Source organism: Juglans microcarpa x Juglans regia, chromosome 2S, assembly GCF_004785595.1.
Source record: "Juglans microcarpa x Juglans regia isolate MS1-56 chromosome 2S, Jm3101_v1.0, whole genome shotgun sequence".
Taxonomy (NCBI): Eukaryota; Viridiplantae; Streptophyta; class Magnoliopsida; order Fagales; family Juglandaceae; genus Juglans; species Juglans microcarpa x Juglans regia.
In genome coordinates, this window is record NC_054597.1 from 34,290,121 (window position 1) to 34,305,478 (window position 15,358).

The following is a 15,358-nucleotide window of genomic DNA, read 5'->3' on the forward strand; positions in this document are numbered from 1 at the left end:
CAACTCAACAGTCAATTTTACATCCAAACACATATATATTTCAATTTATTTATATTCAAATATATTTAAATAGAATTAATAAATTATTACTATTTACATATTAATTAGATTAATATATATATTACCTCAACATCCAAACCGCCTTAGTATGTGTAAGTCCCGATACAAACATGAGAGAGAGAGAGAGAGAGAGAGAGGAGTGGTTGTAATTGATCAAGGTGTGCGTGTGTGTATAATCTTGCTACATTAGGGATGAATTATCCCAAGATTAACCAGTAGTAGTTCTTGAGCTAACATATGTAGAATCTATGCATGATCACTCACATCATTTGAAGAAGCCGTGGTACTGGAAGAGTTGGCCAATGGCCAATGGCCATATGCCACCTGCTTTAAGAGACCGTCATGGAAAATGAGAAACCCAGCCATGCATGCACGCACCGATTTGAGCCGGCTAATTCAGGCGTTGCTAATTTCCACCAGCTAGCTAGCAATGGTAGATGGGTGGGACAAGCACTTTTGGTAGGTATTAGGGACACACTGATGGCCACTATGTTAAAGCATGCTTGAAGCCATCATTAGTGGCGCAACCCTGAAAGCAAAAAGCATTAATGCTCATCGCCAAAACTTTTAAGAGCTCCTTATCGGAGACGGGAAGGGTTATTATTATAGCCTCAGTGTCAACGTGATCTTATGATTATGTAATTTCTGTAAACAATTTTGTTTCCTTTTTTGGCTTAATTACCAAATCCTGAAAATTATATATACTTGATCACTATATATACACGAAGCTTAATTCTGTAGTACGCTTGTCGATTTACATGAAATTAATTAGCTAGCAAGATATATAAACTTATTTATATCAGATGAATATATATATATATATATATATATATATATATATATATATATATAACACCATGCAAAACATAAAATTGATCATATAATATAGTTGGGTTATAATTGCAATTATATCATGAGATAGAGTAATTTTAAAAATATAGTAATTTGAACATTTGCTTGGCTTTTATCCGCGGTTAAATTGGTTCTGTCTAAATATTCTTCTTTCGTTTCTTCGGCTGATCAGCTCTTTCTGAACCTGATGATAGTAATGAAAAACCTCATATAAAAAAACAAAAGGTGGGATAAAGTACTTGCCATTTCTTGCTTCAAATGACTGAGAATACGGTACTGATAGAGACTCCCAGTCATTTATATATATATATATATATATATATAAGAACGTGAATACAATGTTAATTGGTGATTGCCTTTTTCAGTACTTGAGGTCATTGCAGATCAGTCGTTTCTGAATTTCTAATTAAAGCTGTCTTCTGAGTACGTCTGAGCTACCATTGATCATATATGGTAATATGGCACATACATACATACATATATATATATATATAAATAATTGTTTGAATTAAAGAAAGTTCGTTTGATCAGCACAAAATGAGTCTTTTTTTGTCCAATTTGACGAGACCTTTGAATAAAAGAATGCTTCTATAAATGGATGTTATTTGCGGTAAAAGAAGCAAAGAGCGAGTCTTAATTGGATGATGAAGCTTCTGGCAGACTGGTATGGTTCTGTAGTAGGGGTATTTAGTCTTGGAGGTCCAGAGTGCTAGAAAAGTAATACATACAGTTTTTTCATCCTTCTCTTCCGGATGTTTTCATTTTCTTTGTCTCATCATGATTTTAATTTGTGGCCTAGAAATTGGCCGAGGGGAAGTGACATGTGGTGAGCGCAGGTATGTGCACATGGTTTCTCTCATTCCCAAGCCCTTAGACTGTGAACCGGTAGTGGGAAACCTGGGGTTTTGGGGGTTTTCAAGAGAATCAGTCGCAGAGGAAATCACCTCACCCGATTGGATTTAGGAAACAAAAACCCAGTTTTTTAGGAGCAATGGGGCCTGGGGAGCTGTGAGTCTGTGATAGGAGAAACAACTCGGTAACTTGGTTTCAGTGTATGTCAAATTTTAAAAGAAACAAACAAGAATTGAAGGACAATGTTTGCTTAGCTATCTTCTTTTGTGCATGCCAGTGCAGGTACATCTGTTGTTCAAATCTCTATGAACAGTGCACTTGGATTCGTTCTGTCATGGTTTTTTTTTCTTGTTCATTCCCTTTTCATCTGCCTATTAATATCATCTGCAGGTTCTGTTTGAATCCCATGAACGAAACCTTTCCCTTTTAGCTATTTGTCGTTTCTAGTAGTTGAGCAAGAAAAGCAGTGGAGCTTTTAACTGCCATAGCCATTTTGTTTCAACAAAAGAACGTTATCCTTACCTGCTCATGTATTCGCTTTTCCGATCTAATAGTAGATACATCATCTAATTTTATGGTATCAGCTTTAGCAACTTTCCTTTTTCAAACCTTAAAAGAAACACTTCAATGTCTCTTCTTTTGCACGCCCGTGATCTATATCATAGCTTAATTCCTATGTCTCAGTAAAAGTATCATGCATCTTTTAATTCCGTCGACCATTCTTATCTCCCGTTGATCTCATCTGCTGTTCTTCCTGTTCGATAAAAGCGAAAGTTAGTTCCTTTTTCTTGCATAATTACTTTTCTCGGGATAACTGATTAGTAGGCCGCTAGGCTTTTTCTAATTCATGAATCTGGTAAACACAGTTAAAGATCAAATGGCTTCTGCTTTATGTTGCTTTAGAAACCCACTACCTTGGTTTGCCGTTCTTGCCCCGTTAATATTCCTGATTTCTGCTAGTTTCTCGGGCCTAGGGTTCTCATCCTTGTTCCAGCTTTCATCTACAGTATTTATCTTGTCTGCTATTTACTTCACATTCTCAAAGCACAAACCAGTGGTAGCTGAGAACCGAGAAGATCAGGATATAGGGTCTGAACAAGAAAGTTCATCACAGATGGAAGATGTGTCAGAATCTCAGCCCCCCGAAAGTGAAACTAAAACACAGAAGGACAAATCCGAAGAAGGTAAGAGTGAGATTCATGACCACTTGGTCACATCACCTAATTATAATTCGCTATCAGAGAGCGAATGGCAGTATAAGTACTACTTGTCGACTAGTGAGGAATCAGAAGTTGAATGGCCGTTTCGAGATCAAAAGCTGGATCAAAGCCCAGATTGCTCAGATGGTTCGATTTCTGACGAGGAAAGTCTCATTGAAATTGCCCTTCCAAGTGGGCAGTATGTTGGTCATAACGAAGTGATCAAGACAAAGGATAATAAGCAACATGAGAATGTGCCAGATTTCTCTCAAGAATCCATTTTCCAGCCACGTTGTTTGATGGAGCTCTTATCTGAGATGAACGAGGAGGACAACTTGATTGAGATTGACATATCCATGGGCTCCATCATGTGTTCAAGGTTTGAGATTGAAGCTTGAGTTGCGTTTTGGATCAGTTTATATATAAATGAATGACTTTACTATTATATATTACACAAATTAAGTTTTTTTTTTTTTGATCCTCCATGGATTTCGTTGAATCATGATTGTAGGATGTCATACTTCACTAGGTGTACCTTCCGTTAATTTGCTTTCTTGTTGTGCACTGTGAATTAGCTTCTGCTGATCCCAAACTTTGGATACCCGTTTAATTATGACCAAGGCAGCAGCAGCAGCAGCAGTAGTAGGTAGTACTTGGACTATATATATATATACGGCCCTTTGTTTTCTGATCTTCCACTTGCATGAACTCCTTTTAATATGTCTCTGGTCCTTGATCTTTTTGTTCATTTGGCATTCAACGGATCCTCCATTAATAATGTTTCAGAAGCACTAGTCATGTTCTGTGGGTTCCATAGAAGACAGCTCATGAGACATGAGGGCCGAGAACCAGCTAGCTAGCAGCAGCTTGTTTTTAGACCATTAATCTAATTAATTAATTCACTAGATGCATATATAATCAATTACCAACGAGTTTAATAATATGATGTCAATTTTTAATGATGGAAACTAGAGTACGTACGTAGCTAATAAAATACAACTTTTGCTAGCTTAATTTAATTCCCACGAAGCGTTAATCAGCACCTAAGTAGCTCGATCATGGCCAGGGCCAGTACTCTGATCTGCTTAATTTCTGCAACATGCCAGTATTTTTCTTCTTATCTTGAAGATTATGAGAAGAGTCGAAGACTGACTAAGGTCTAAGGTATATATGCCAATGTTATAAAAAAATATATATAAAACACATATAAAATCCAAACTAAGTATTTAAAATCATATATAATTAAGTACGTTAATTTAGAAAGTGAATTCATTCAATAATTTCAATATAGATGTACTAATACAAATCCAAAATACTTTATAAGAATAATGCAATTTATGTATTTTTTTTTTCCTAAGCAAGCCTCGTTGATTTAACTAAAAAAAACAGTAGTACATATACTGCAGAAGAAAGTATTTTGAACTCGAACACCTTTTTATTTTATTTTTTTTGCAAATGTCATTATTTAATTACGAAGAAGATAAATACCCTAAAATAATAAGCTCATTGTTATAATTATAATGCTTAGTGCATAGAGAAGTAGTATTAGGTTTACACACAAATCTATTTTACCATAAAAAGAGTTTTACAAATTGATGGATTGTATTAAACCATGTCACTATGCAAATTTCTTTATGTAAGATTTATGTGTAGACCGAACATTTCTTTTGTGCATATTATATATAGTCATAACTTTAATAGGAATTAGCTTATTTCTACCCTCACAAATTTAATTCTCCACATCTCTTATATATTAAAAGTGCCAATCCGCATATGAACAGTAATAAATAGTATTTTTCTGACACTTTCTATTCCGCATATACCCGTATAACATTATTACAATTGTGCCGTTTTAAGTCTTCAGTGTTACAAAAAAGTATAAAAATAGCTTACTATAATTACAAAGATTGCCATTAAATTAAATCATTTACTGTGTAGTATCTTCTAAATATTTGAACTCTTTTAATGTATTGACAAAAATGATCCTGACTTTTTTAATTAGGTGATTTTGTATATTGGCCCACTTATGTAAATAACAGCGCTTTTAATTAAGTGTTATTCAGAATCTACTTTTAAATAACTTTTATTTAATTAATAAATTATTAATTTGTTATTATTGTATGCTTTTGCAAAAGAGATTTTATTTTTATATAGTTTTATTTTTTCTCCAACCGAATGCTACGTACAAGGTACAAGGGCACAGGTACCTAGTAAACTTATAATTAAGCATGATCGTGTAAATCCTCTTTATTTTTCAAAATTTCGATAATTTATGTACTAAATTTGCATCTAATAAAAAAGACAGTATCTACTTACTGTACGACCGACGTGTCACATTCACAGCCGCTGATCGCACTAGACCCCATATAAGTTTATAACAATCAAACGCTTCCGAACCACCCTCGTACCCAATTCTTATTGACAAATAAACGGTCTAGATAATATACCCACGTGACGTGCGCGATGCCATGATTACCTCAACGATCCAACGGACCCCAACACCTCAACATCTCCATCTCTGCAACTCCACCCCATTCCCGGAGCTCCTCCTTGCTCGGCACTATTCCGAATTCTGCCCTTCGCCTTTCCACCCAATCTCCTCCAAATCCCTCCCTCCTCAGATTGTATTTTCTATTCTGTGAATTAACAAGTTCTCCGTTCCTTTTTTTTTTTTTCCAATTTCTTTCGAGTTTGTGGTTCTCTCTCTTCCTCTTTTTCTTTTTTATGACTGGGCATTTTTTTCTTTGCTTTGTCATTTGTACCTCAGAAAACTATTTACTTGGTTCTTTCGGCGGAAAAGTTTTGGAATTTAGTATGCAATGTCCGGTCATACCTAAAAAGATTTGGAAATTAGACGTAGAAGATTGCGTGTCTGAAAAGTTTTGTATTCGGCCAATTTTGTGAATCTTTATTTCCGAAAAACTTATAGCAGGAGTTTTTTGAAAATCTTGATCATACCCGTATAATTTCACAGCTTAAAATTCTATACAGGTTAGACCTATATGCTTTTCTTGTTGAATAATAAACTTAAATAAAATTGTTTTTTAGTATATTCATGAACTAAAGTCTAGATTCATCTTGAAAGAAGTAATTCATATATTTGGAGATTCATGTATTTAGAGATTCATGTATTTGAGATATTCATGTACTTGGGTATTTGTGTACTAGGGAAGTTCATGTATTAGAGTAAATGCTAGGTGAATCTACAAGCCTATAAATACCCATGTATACATTGGCACAAAGCAAGCCACTTGATAAGTAATTCACTTAGAAAAATTTAAAAAATAGTCTCTCCTCTCTCCCTCTAGAATAGAATATCAGTTTTTCTCCTCCAACAAACTGGTATTAGAGCTCCAGTCTTTTCTAGATCCTGAAGATGGCCAACTCAACGTTTCCGTTTCAATTTTCGCATTTGACAAAAGAGAATTATGAGAATTGGTGCATTCGAATGAGGGCTTTGCTTGGATCTCAAGATGCATGGGAGATCGTAGAGAAAGGCTATGAGGAGCCTAGAGATGAAGCTTCGTTGAGTCCTAATCAAAAGGAGGCTCTGCAAAAGTTGCGGAAGAAGGACCAACAAGCTCTCACGCTCATCTATCAATGTTTGGATGAAGCAATGTTCGAGAAAGTGGCCAATGCCACAACTTCCAAGCATGAATGGGAGATCTTACAAAACTCCTATCAAGGAGTTGATAAAGTGAAGAAGGTGCGGCTTCAAATGCTACGAGGTGAGTTCGAAGTCGTTCGTATGCAAGAATCTGAGATGATTGTAGATTATTTTTTAAAATTGTTGGCCATTGTGAATCAAATGAGGAGATATGGAGAAAAGCTGGAGGATGTCCGGGTGGTTGAGAAGATTCTTTGCTCGTTGCATTCAAAGTTCGATTATATTATGGTGGCTATCGAAGAGTCAAAAGACTTGGAGTCGATGACGGTTGATCAACTCATGGGATCTCTTCAAGCTCATGAAGAGAGACTCAAGAAGAAGAATGAAGAACCTATTGAGCAGGTTCTCGCCACAAAGCTCTCTGTAAAAGAGAAGGAAGGAGAGCATGATAGAAGTCAACGAGGAAGAGGATGCGGACATGGACCAGGAAGAGGAAGAAGAGGATGAGGACGAGGAAGAGGTGGACAAAGCAATCAAAACGCCAACCATGAAGAAAGAGGTCAATCCTCAAGAGGTTGTGGAAGAGAAAATTACTCAAGGCAGAATGGGAGACAATATGATAAGTCTAAAATCAAATGCTACAATTGTCAAAAGTATGGCCACTATGCTTCAGAATGCTGGAGTTCTCCTAGCAATGCTGAAGAAAAGGCGAATCACGTTGAAAATGAAGATGCGGAGCCCACTTTGCTACTAGCTTACAAAGGAGAAGAAACTAACAAATCGAATTTGTGGTATCTTAATAATGCTGCAAGCAATCATATGTGCGGAGACAAAAGCAAGTTTGTAGAGCTTGACGAATCAGTGAGCGGGAATGTCACTTTTGAAGATATGTCAAAAGTTCCCATCAAAGGGAAATGTACGATTCTAATTCGGTTAAAAAATGGGAGCCATCAATTTATGTCAAATGTTTATTATGTTCCAAGTATGAAAAGTAACATTTTGAGTTTGGGGCAACTCTTGGAAAAGGACTATGAGATTGAAATGAAAAATCGTAGTCTTTTTCTAAGAGATGACAAGAAGAATTTAATTGCTAAAGTGTCCATGACAAGCAACAGGATGTTTTTGCTTGATATTCAAACTGATGTGGCTAAGTGCCTCAAAGCTTGTGTGAAAGATACGTCTTGGCTTTGGCATTTGAGGCTTGGGCATGTGAGTTTTGGTGGATTGAAGTTGTTGGCTCAAAAGGAGATGGTGAAAGGCTTGCCACCTATTGATCAATCTGATCAACTTTGCGAAGTGTGTCTTGTTGGCAAACAATTCCGAAAGAGCTTTCCAAAATAATCATTTACAAGAGCAAGTGAGCCGCTCCAACTTGTTCATACGGATGTTTGTGGACCGATCAAGCCTTCTTCATTTGGTAAAAATCAATACTTCCTCCTCTTTATTGATGACTTCAGTAGAAAAACATGGATATATTTTTTGAAAGAAAAATCTGAAGTGTTTGGTGTTTTCAAAAAATTCAAAGTACTTGTTGAAAAACAAAGTGGTTATGAGATTAAGGCTTTGAGATCAGATAGAGGGGGTGAGTTTACATCTAATGAATTTAATGAGTTTTGTGAAGCACATGGGATTCGTTGGGCTTTGACAGTTCCGAGATCACCTCAACAAAATGGGGTGGTTGAAAGAAAGAACAAAACGATTCTCAATATGGCTCGAAGCATGTTGAAGACGAAGATGATGCCTAAAGATTTTGGGCGAAAGCGGTTGATTGTGCTGTTTACTTATCAAACCGTTGTCCTACAAGAAGTGTAGAGAACTCAACTCCTCAAGAAGCATGGAGTGGAAGAAAGCCAAGTGTTTCCCATTTGAAAGTTTTTGGAAGTATTGGCTATGTGCATGTGCCCGATGAAGAAAGATCCAAGCTTAATGATAAAAGCAAGAAGCACATCTTCATCGGTTATGATCAAAGATCCAAAGGCTATAAGTTTTATAATCCAAGCACTAAGAAGATGGTCATTAGTAGAGATGTGAAATTTGATGAAGAAGGTTTGTGGGATTGGAGTGATCAAGAAAATGAAAGATATGATTTCTTTCCCTTCCCTGAAGATGAAGATCAAGGAAATGATGTACAAGAACTCACGACACCTCCTCAATCACCAACAATTCCTAGTACTCCGTCATCATCTTCTTATGAAGGAAGTTCTAGTGAAAGGCAATCCCGAATGAGAAGTCTTCAAGATCTTTATGAGGTAACGGAGAATTTAAGTGATGATCTAACTCTTTTTTGTCACTTTGCCGATTGTGAACCAATAGGTTTTGAAGAAGCGGTACGAGAGAAAATGTGGAGAATTGCCATGGATGAGGAAATCAAATCAATCAAGAAGAATGATACTTGGGAATTGGCGACTTTACTAGAGGGACAAAAGCCCATTGGTGTGAAGTGGGTTTTCAAAGTAAAGAAGAATGCAAAGGGAGAAGTAGAAAGATTCAAGGCGAGATTGGTGGCCAAGGGATATAGCCAACGTCCCGGTATTGATTATGGAGAAGTCTTTGCCCCTGTTGCACGATTAGAGACGATTCGGATGATTATTTCTCTTGCAGCTCAAAAGAAGTGGAGGATTTATCAAATGGATGTCAAATCAGCTTTCCTGAATGGAATCCTTGAGGAAGAAGTTTATGTAGAGCAACCTATGGGTTATGTGGTCAAAAGGCAAGAAGATAAAGTGCTAAAGTTAAAGAAAGCCTTGTATGGCTTAAAACAAGCGCCAAGGGCATGGAATAGTTGAATTGATAAATATTTTCAGGAGAATGGATTCGCCAAGTGCCCGCATGAATATGCACTCTATGCTAAGGTGCATGAAAATGGAGACATTTTGCTTGTTTGCATATATGTTGATGATTTAATTTTTACTGGAAGCAATTCAAGCATCTTTGGAAAATTTAAGAAAGCTATGACGAGGGAATTTAAAATGACCGATATTGGTCTTATGTCTTATTATCTTGGCATTGAGATCAAACAAATGGAGGATGGAATTTTTATCTCTCAAGAAGGTTTTGCAAAGGAAATTCTCAAAAGATTCAAGATGGAAGATAGTCAATCTGTGAACACCCTAGTTGAATGTGGAGATAAATTGTCCAAGCATGAAGAAGGAGAGAAGGTAGACCCCACAATATTCAAGAGTCTTGTTGGAAGTTTGAGATACTTGACTTGCACAAGATCCGATATACTTTATAGAGTTGGACTTGTTAGCCGATATATGGAGTCACCAAGCACAATGCATTTCAAAGCGGCTAAAAGGATTCTACGTTATCTAAAAGGTACTATTGATTATGGACTTCTTTATTCATTTTCTAATGAATTTAAGCTTGTGGGGTATAGTGATAGTGATTGGGCCGGAGATTTGGATGATCGGAAGAGCACTACTGGTTTTGTGTTTTATTTGGGAAATGCGGCATTTACTTGGAGTTCTAAGAAACAACTAATTGTAACGCTCTCCACATGTGAAGCTGAATATGTTGCTGCAACATCTTGTGTTTGTCATGCAATTTGGCTGAGAAGGTTATTGAAGGAACTACTCATGCCACAAGAGGAAGCCACATAGATTTATGTTGATAACAAGTCGGCACTTGCATTGGCGAAAAATCCGGTCTTTCATGATAGAAGCAAGCATATTGATACAAGATTTCATTTTCTTCGAGAATGCATTGTCAAGAATGAAGTACAAGTCAAATTTGTGAAGACTCATGATCAAGTTGCAGATATTTTTACTAAGCCTCTCAAGTATGATACTTTCAACAAGTTGCGGATGCTACTCGGAGTTACCAAGAATTAAGTTTAAAGGCGGGTGTTGAATAATAAACTTAAATAAAATTGTTTTTTAGTATATTCATGAACTAAAGTCTAGGTTCATCTTGAAAGAAGTAATTCATATATTTGGATATTCATGTATTTAGAGATTCATGTATTTGAGATATTCATGTACTTGGGTATTTGTGTACTAGGGAAGTTCATGTATTAGAGTAAATGCTAGATAAATCTACAAGCCTATAAATACCCATGTATGCATTGGCACAAAGCAAGCCACTTGAGAAGTAATTCACTTAGAAAAATTTAAGAAATAGTCTCTCCTCTCTCCCTCTAGAATAGAATATCAGTTTTTCTCCTCCAACATTTCTAGCTTGAAGTCGTTGAACTGGGCCTATTTCGAGCAATTCTATCAGAATTGGGTTTATTGAAGTTGGTGAATTCGATTCATTTGGTAGAATTGGATCACTCCCAGAAAAGCTTCAAGCTCAAAGTTTTTGAATAGGGTCTAGTTTGTGAAAATCAACCAGACGCAAAAGCGGAAGGTCGATGGCTGATTCGGACAATGAGTCAGGGGGGCACAACAACGGCAACAATGCTAACAGCGACTTCTCGTCTCAAGAGCAAGATATGTTCCTCCCCATCGCTAACGTGAGCAGAATCATGAAGAAGGCCTTGCCCGCAAACGCCAAAATCTCAAAGGATGCTAAGGAAACAATGCAGGAATGTGTCTCAGAGTTCATAAGCTTTATAACTGGTGAGGCCTCGGTCAAGTGCCAGAGAATGAGGATGATTTGCTATGGGCGATGACTACAATGGGGTTTGAGGAGTATGTGGAGCCGCTCGAGATTTATCTGCAGAAGTATAAGGAGATGGAGGGGGAGAAGAGCTTGGTGGGGAGGCAAGGTGAGAAGGATGGTGGTGATGGGGTTGCCGCGAGCGGTGGAGGGATCGGTGGGGTGGTGAGCTCTGGACAAGTGATAGTGGTGGCTTTAATGGGGTTGGGGAGTTTATGGAGGGATGTATGGTGGGGTAATGGGGCATCATCATGGGCACGTGTACGGCTCTGGTGGATTTCATCATGTGGGTATTGGTGGTGGTGTCATCGGGAAGGGTGGGTGAGGCGGCAGTGGCAGTGGTGGTGGTGCTTCCATGTTAAGGTCAAGGTAGGTGTCGTGTGGATTGCTAAATGAAGAATATGATAAAAGGACTGTTACTGTTAGGGTATTCCATTTGCTCTCTTGGTCGGAGTTTAGGGGGAAGGATATTAATCCGGAGTGGAGATAAGATAGCGATGGTACGAGTAATTGTGGAGGTGATAAGATATGATACATATTAGTAAAATAATTATTATATACATAAAGAGATTATATAAAATAAACACACAAAATGATATAACTTTATAAAAACCGTTAGATTTAGTTTGTAAGTTTATTTTTATGTAATTACTTTGTGGTTAAAATATTTTCTATTAGTAAAAACTATAATCTGTAATTAATGATGTAACACCGATTCATATTGAGGGAGAGAAAGCATATATGTATTATATATATATACATTCGTATATATGTCAGTGCCTCTACATACATATGCATATGGATGAAATATGTTCTAAATGGTTACGTGTATAACAGATTGGGAAAGAGGCACTCCATGCATTAGATTTGGTTGTGGAGATCTCTCTTTGCTTACCAAATGTTTCCATTTTAAGTTTACACAGATGCTAAAGCCACGCATGGGGATCCATCCCCATTTTTTTTTACTTAGTAATTAAGAAAGTATGTTTTAATAATGTTATGAATTTTTTTTAAAAAAATTAAAAATATTTAAAAAATATTTAAAAATAAAAAACACTGTCGGGGAACTCGAGATCCCCATGTGACTGTAGAGCCACTCTTAAGTTTAAGCTGGTGGCTGTATAAAGATAGTTTCTTGTGTCCTTCATTCGTTGTCTCTACTGATACATACCTAATTTATGAAAGCATTTAGGAAACCCATTTTTGTGCAGGTGAGTTCTGGTTTCTCAACAACACAGTTGCGTAGGAAACATGAAAGGAAAACACATTCCATTCCATCTGGAAATTATTAGCTTGGTATTTCAAATCATCTGGAACTTTGTTGGATACAAGTCTCTCTAATCATCCTAAAGTCTAAGATGTGCTTGGATTTTGTTTCCCTTTCATTTTTCTTCTCAACTTCACTTTATAAAAACAAAGTATGAATGCAACATCATATAGGGTGGTGGGGGGGAGGGGTTTGCACAGGGCAATGGACATCATGCAGGTCTTGGATTTCAGCTCACTTTCCATTGTAGTAGGAGAGCCTTAAGATTTATATTTACAAATTCTCATTGCTAAGATTAATAGCAAGCAACTCTTTGTTTAAAGAGAGCTTTCCCACTTATGTTTGATTGAGGCCATCAAGTATCTCTATAAGTGCTTTTTTTCACATGAATCTTATATTTATTTATTTTTAAAAAAATAAATATGCTATGATTATATACTTTATGACTAAATATGCTATGATTAAATAATTCATATTTATTAAAAAGTGAAAAAAGTGAGATCTATTATTAAATAATTAATTTTTTTCATCTAAATCTCATATTTATTTATTTTTATAAAAATAAATATGCTATGTTTATATACTTTATGACTAAATATGATTTATGACCTTTTTATCCTTTCGCTATTAATTCATAGCGCACTAAAAATTCTGGAGGGAACGAAAGTGCATAAAGGTTTTTTGTCTTTTTCTTTATTGAGAAAAAAGAGAAAGTGGTTCAGTATTTGTATGGGTCATTTGCTGCCCCTCTAGCCCTTTTGACCCAGACCAGGAAGCTACGGTAGGGGCCGATGGCTATAGGAGTTGTGAGGGAGGGAGGGATTCTCATTTTATTGACACAATCTAATCTGCTCATTTTCAAGATTTTAAATTGTACAAAATCAACTACGGAATCATCACCATTATTCTAAGAATAGTCATTGATTTATAAATATTAATTCTTTCCTTATATTTGTTTATTTTCATACTTAGTCTAACCTCTTGTATCTATTTAAACAAGAACATATCATTGTATTAAGTAGGCCATTGAAATAAAATTATTCTGTTCCTTACATTCCTGACATGGTATCAGACTAAATACGATCCTTTCCCCTTCTCGCAACCTCCATGACTTCCTCGTCATCTTCCACCTCCATGTCTTCCTCTTCAACCTCCATTGTTCCCTCTCCATATACCCTCCACCCCTCTGATTCCCCTAGTCTAATCCTTGTCTCTGGTCTTCTTACAGGAGATAATTTTCCAAAATGACAAAAAGCCATGACTCGAGCACTCAACGCCAAGAACAAACTTAGTTTTGTCGATGGCTCTCTCCCCACTCCTGATACGAACTCTCCAGAATACAAACAATGGAACCAAACCAAGGACCAAGGACATGGTTCTTACCTGGATTTTAAACTCCATTAGTCCATCTCTAGCCAACTCCCTTGAATACCACACCAATCCACGAGAAGTTTGGATTGACCTTCAATCTCGTTTCAGCCATGGCAATAATGCCTGTCTCTATCACCTTAAACGTGAGCTTTACTCTCTGCAACAAAACACCACCTCTATCCATGAGTATTACAACCATATCAAACAAATATGGGATGAATTAAGCCATCTTCAAAACAACACTGACCTCAAGGATTTGCAAAAACAAGTGGACGATGAACACGTCTTCCATTTTCTTCTTGGCCTAAATGATTCTTTGGCCCAACTCAGAACCCAAATCCTAGCTATGGAACCCCTTCCCCACATTACAAAAGTTTTTTCTATCTTATTTCAGGAAGAGCAGCAACGCCTCCTGCACATCCGCTCACTGCCGACGGAATCCATGGCCTTTGCAACAACCAACTTCGGCACCACCCGAAGTCATCTCCGTTGCACTGAATGTGGCAAAACGGGTCACACCCGTGACCGATGTTGGAGAGTTATTGGTTACCCATTAGGCCGCGACCCACGCTCCAAGCCACGCCCATCTCTACTCGGCAAACCACCGTCTGGCTTGGCTCCAGTTGCAAATCAAGCCTCTTTCTCCTCAGACCCTTCGCCAGTATTGGGATTGACGCCGGAGCTCTACCAAAAATTGCTGGACTTGCTCACCCCGACACCCCCTTCCTCCAATTTTGTCGGTAATGCTATTTCTTCTCCCTCCTCCTTTGACGGCCAACACGACTGGGTCGTGGACAGCGGCGCTAGTGCGCACATGTGCCACGATCGCCGTCTGTTTTCTAATTTCAAATCCCCTTCCCCTTCTCTCTCAGTGAAGTTGCCGAATGGCCATACCCTCTCCATTATGGTATCGGCTCCTGCAACTTGTCCCCAAATCTTACCCTCTCAAATGTCTATTATATCCCTGACTTCCATTTTAATCTCTTATCTGTTCCTCAGCTTACAACTAACACAAATTGCATTGTTTCTTTTTCCTCTAAAAATTTTTTGTTTCAGGACTCACAGTCGACGAGGCTGATTGGAGTGGGTGATTTTTGCAATGGGCTTTATGTGTACCGGTCCAACAATGTTCTAGCTCTCTCCGTACAATCCACTGCTAATAAAGACTTATGGCATCGATGCCTAGGTCATCCTTCACGTCTTCTTATTCCTCAATTATTTAATAATTCTCATGTTATTTCAAATTGTGATGTTTGTGCTCGTTCTAAGCACACACGTTTGCCTTTTTCCTCTAGTGATAATAAAAGTTCTTTTGCTTTCAATAGAATTTTTTGTGACATTTGGGGTGGCTACCATACTTCTTCCATTTGTGGTTCTCATTATTTTCTCACTATAGTCGATGATTTTTCCTGCACCACTTGGATCTATCTTATGCGTTATAAATAAAAGGCATATACAAATTTCATACATTTTTTTGCCCTTGTTCAAACTCAGTTCAATACCACAGTAAAAAAAATTCACACTGATAATGGACAAGAATTTCTTTCG

The 15,358-nt window shown here is 37.2% G+C and overlaps 2 protein-coding genes and 1 pseudogene across 5 annotated transcripts; all 3 read left to right on the plus strand.

The window, feature by feature from the left end:
* The first annotated feature begins 1,550 nt into the window (after positions 1-1,550).
* LOC121251745 lies at positions 1,551-3,650 on the plus strand. 4 transcript variants are annotated; one of them, XM_041151084.1, is made up of 2 exons: positions 1,551-1,964; positions 2,042-3,650. In XM_041151084.1, exon 2 carries the CDS (start codon positions 2,612-2,614, stop codon positions 3,359-3,361), a length of 750 nt encoding a protein of 249 aa, XP_041007018.1. In that variant the 5' UTR covers positions 1,551-1,964; positions 2,042-2,611; the 3' UTR covers positions 3,362-3,650. The 4 variants fall into 4 exon arrangements, with proteins under 4 accessions (XP_041007018.1, XP_041007017.1, XP_041007019.1 ...); XM_041151083.1 differs by having other exon boundaries at positions 1,551-1,948; XM_041151085.1 differs by having other exon boundaries at positions 1,551-1,948; positions 2,047-3,650.
* Positions 3,651-10,924: 7,274 nt separating this feature from the next.
* LOC121251747 lies at positions 10,925-11,545 on the plus strand (annotated as a pseudogene).
* Positions 11,546-13,946: 2,401 nt separating this feature from the next.
* On the plus strand, positions 13,947-15,358 carry LOC121251748. The gene is made up of 2 exons (XM_041151088.1): positions 13,947-14,550; positions 14,867-15,358. Exons 1-2 carry the CDS (start codon positions 14,157-14,159, stop codon positions 14,899-14,901), a joined length of 429 nt encoding a protein of 142 aa, XP_041007022.1. The 5' UTR covers positions 13,947-14,156; the 3' UTR covers positions 14,902-15,358.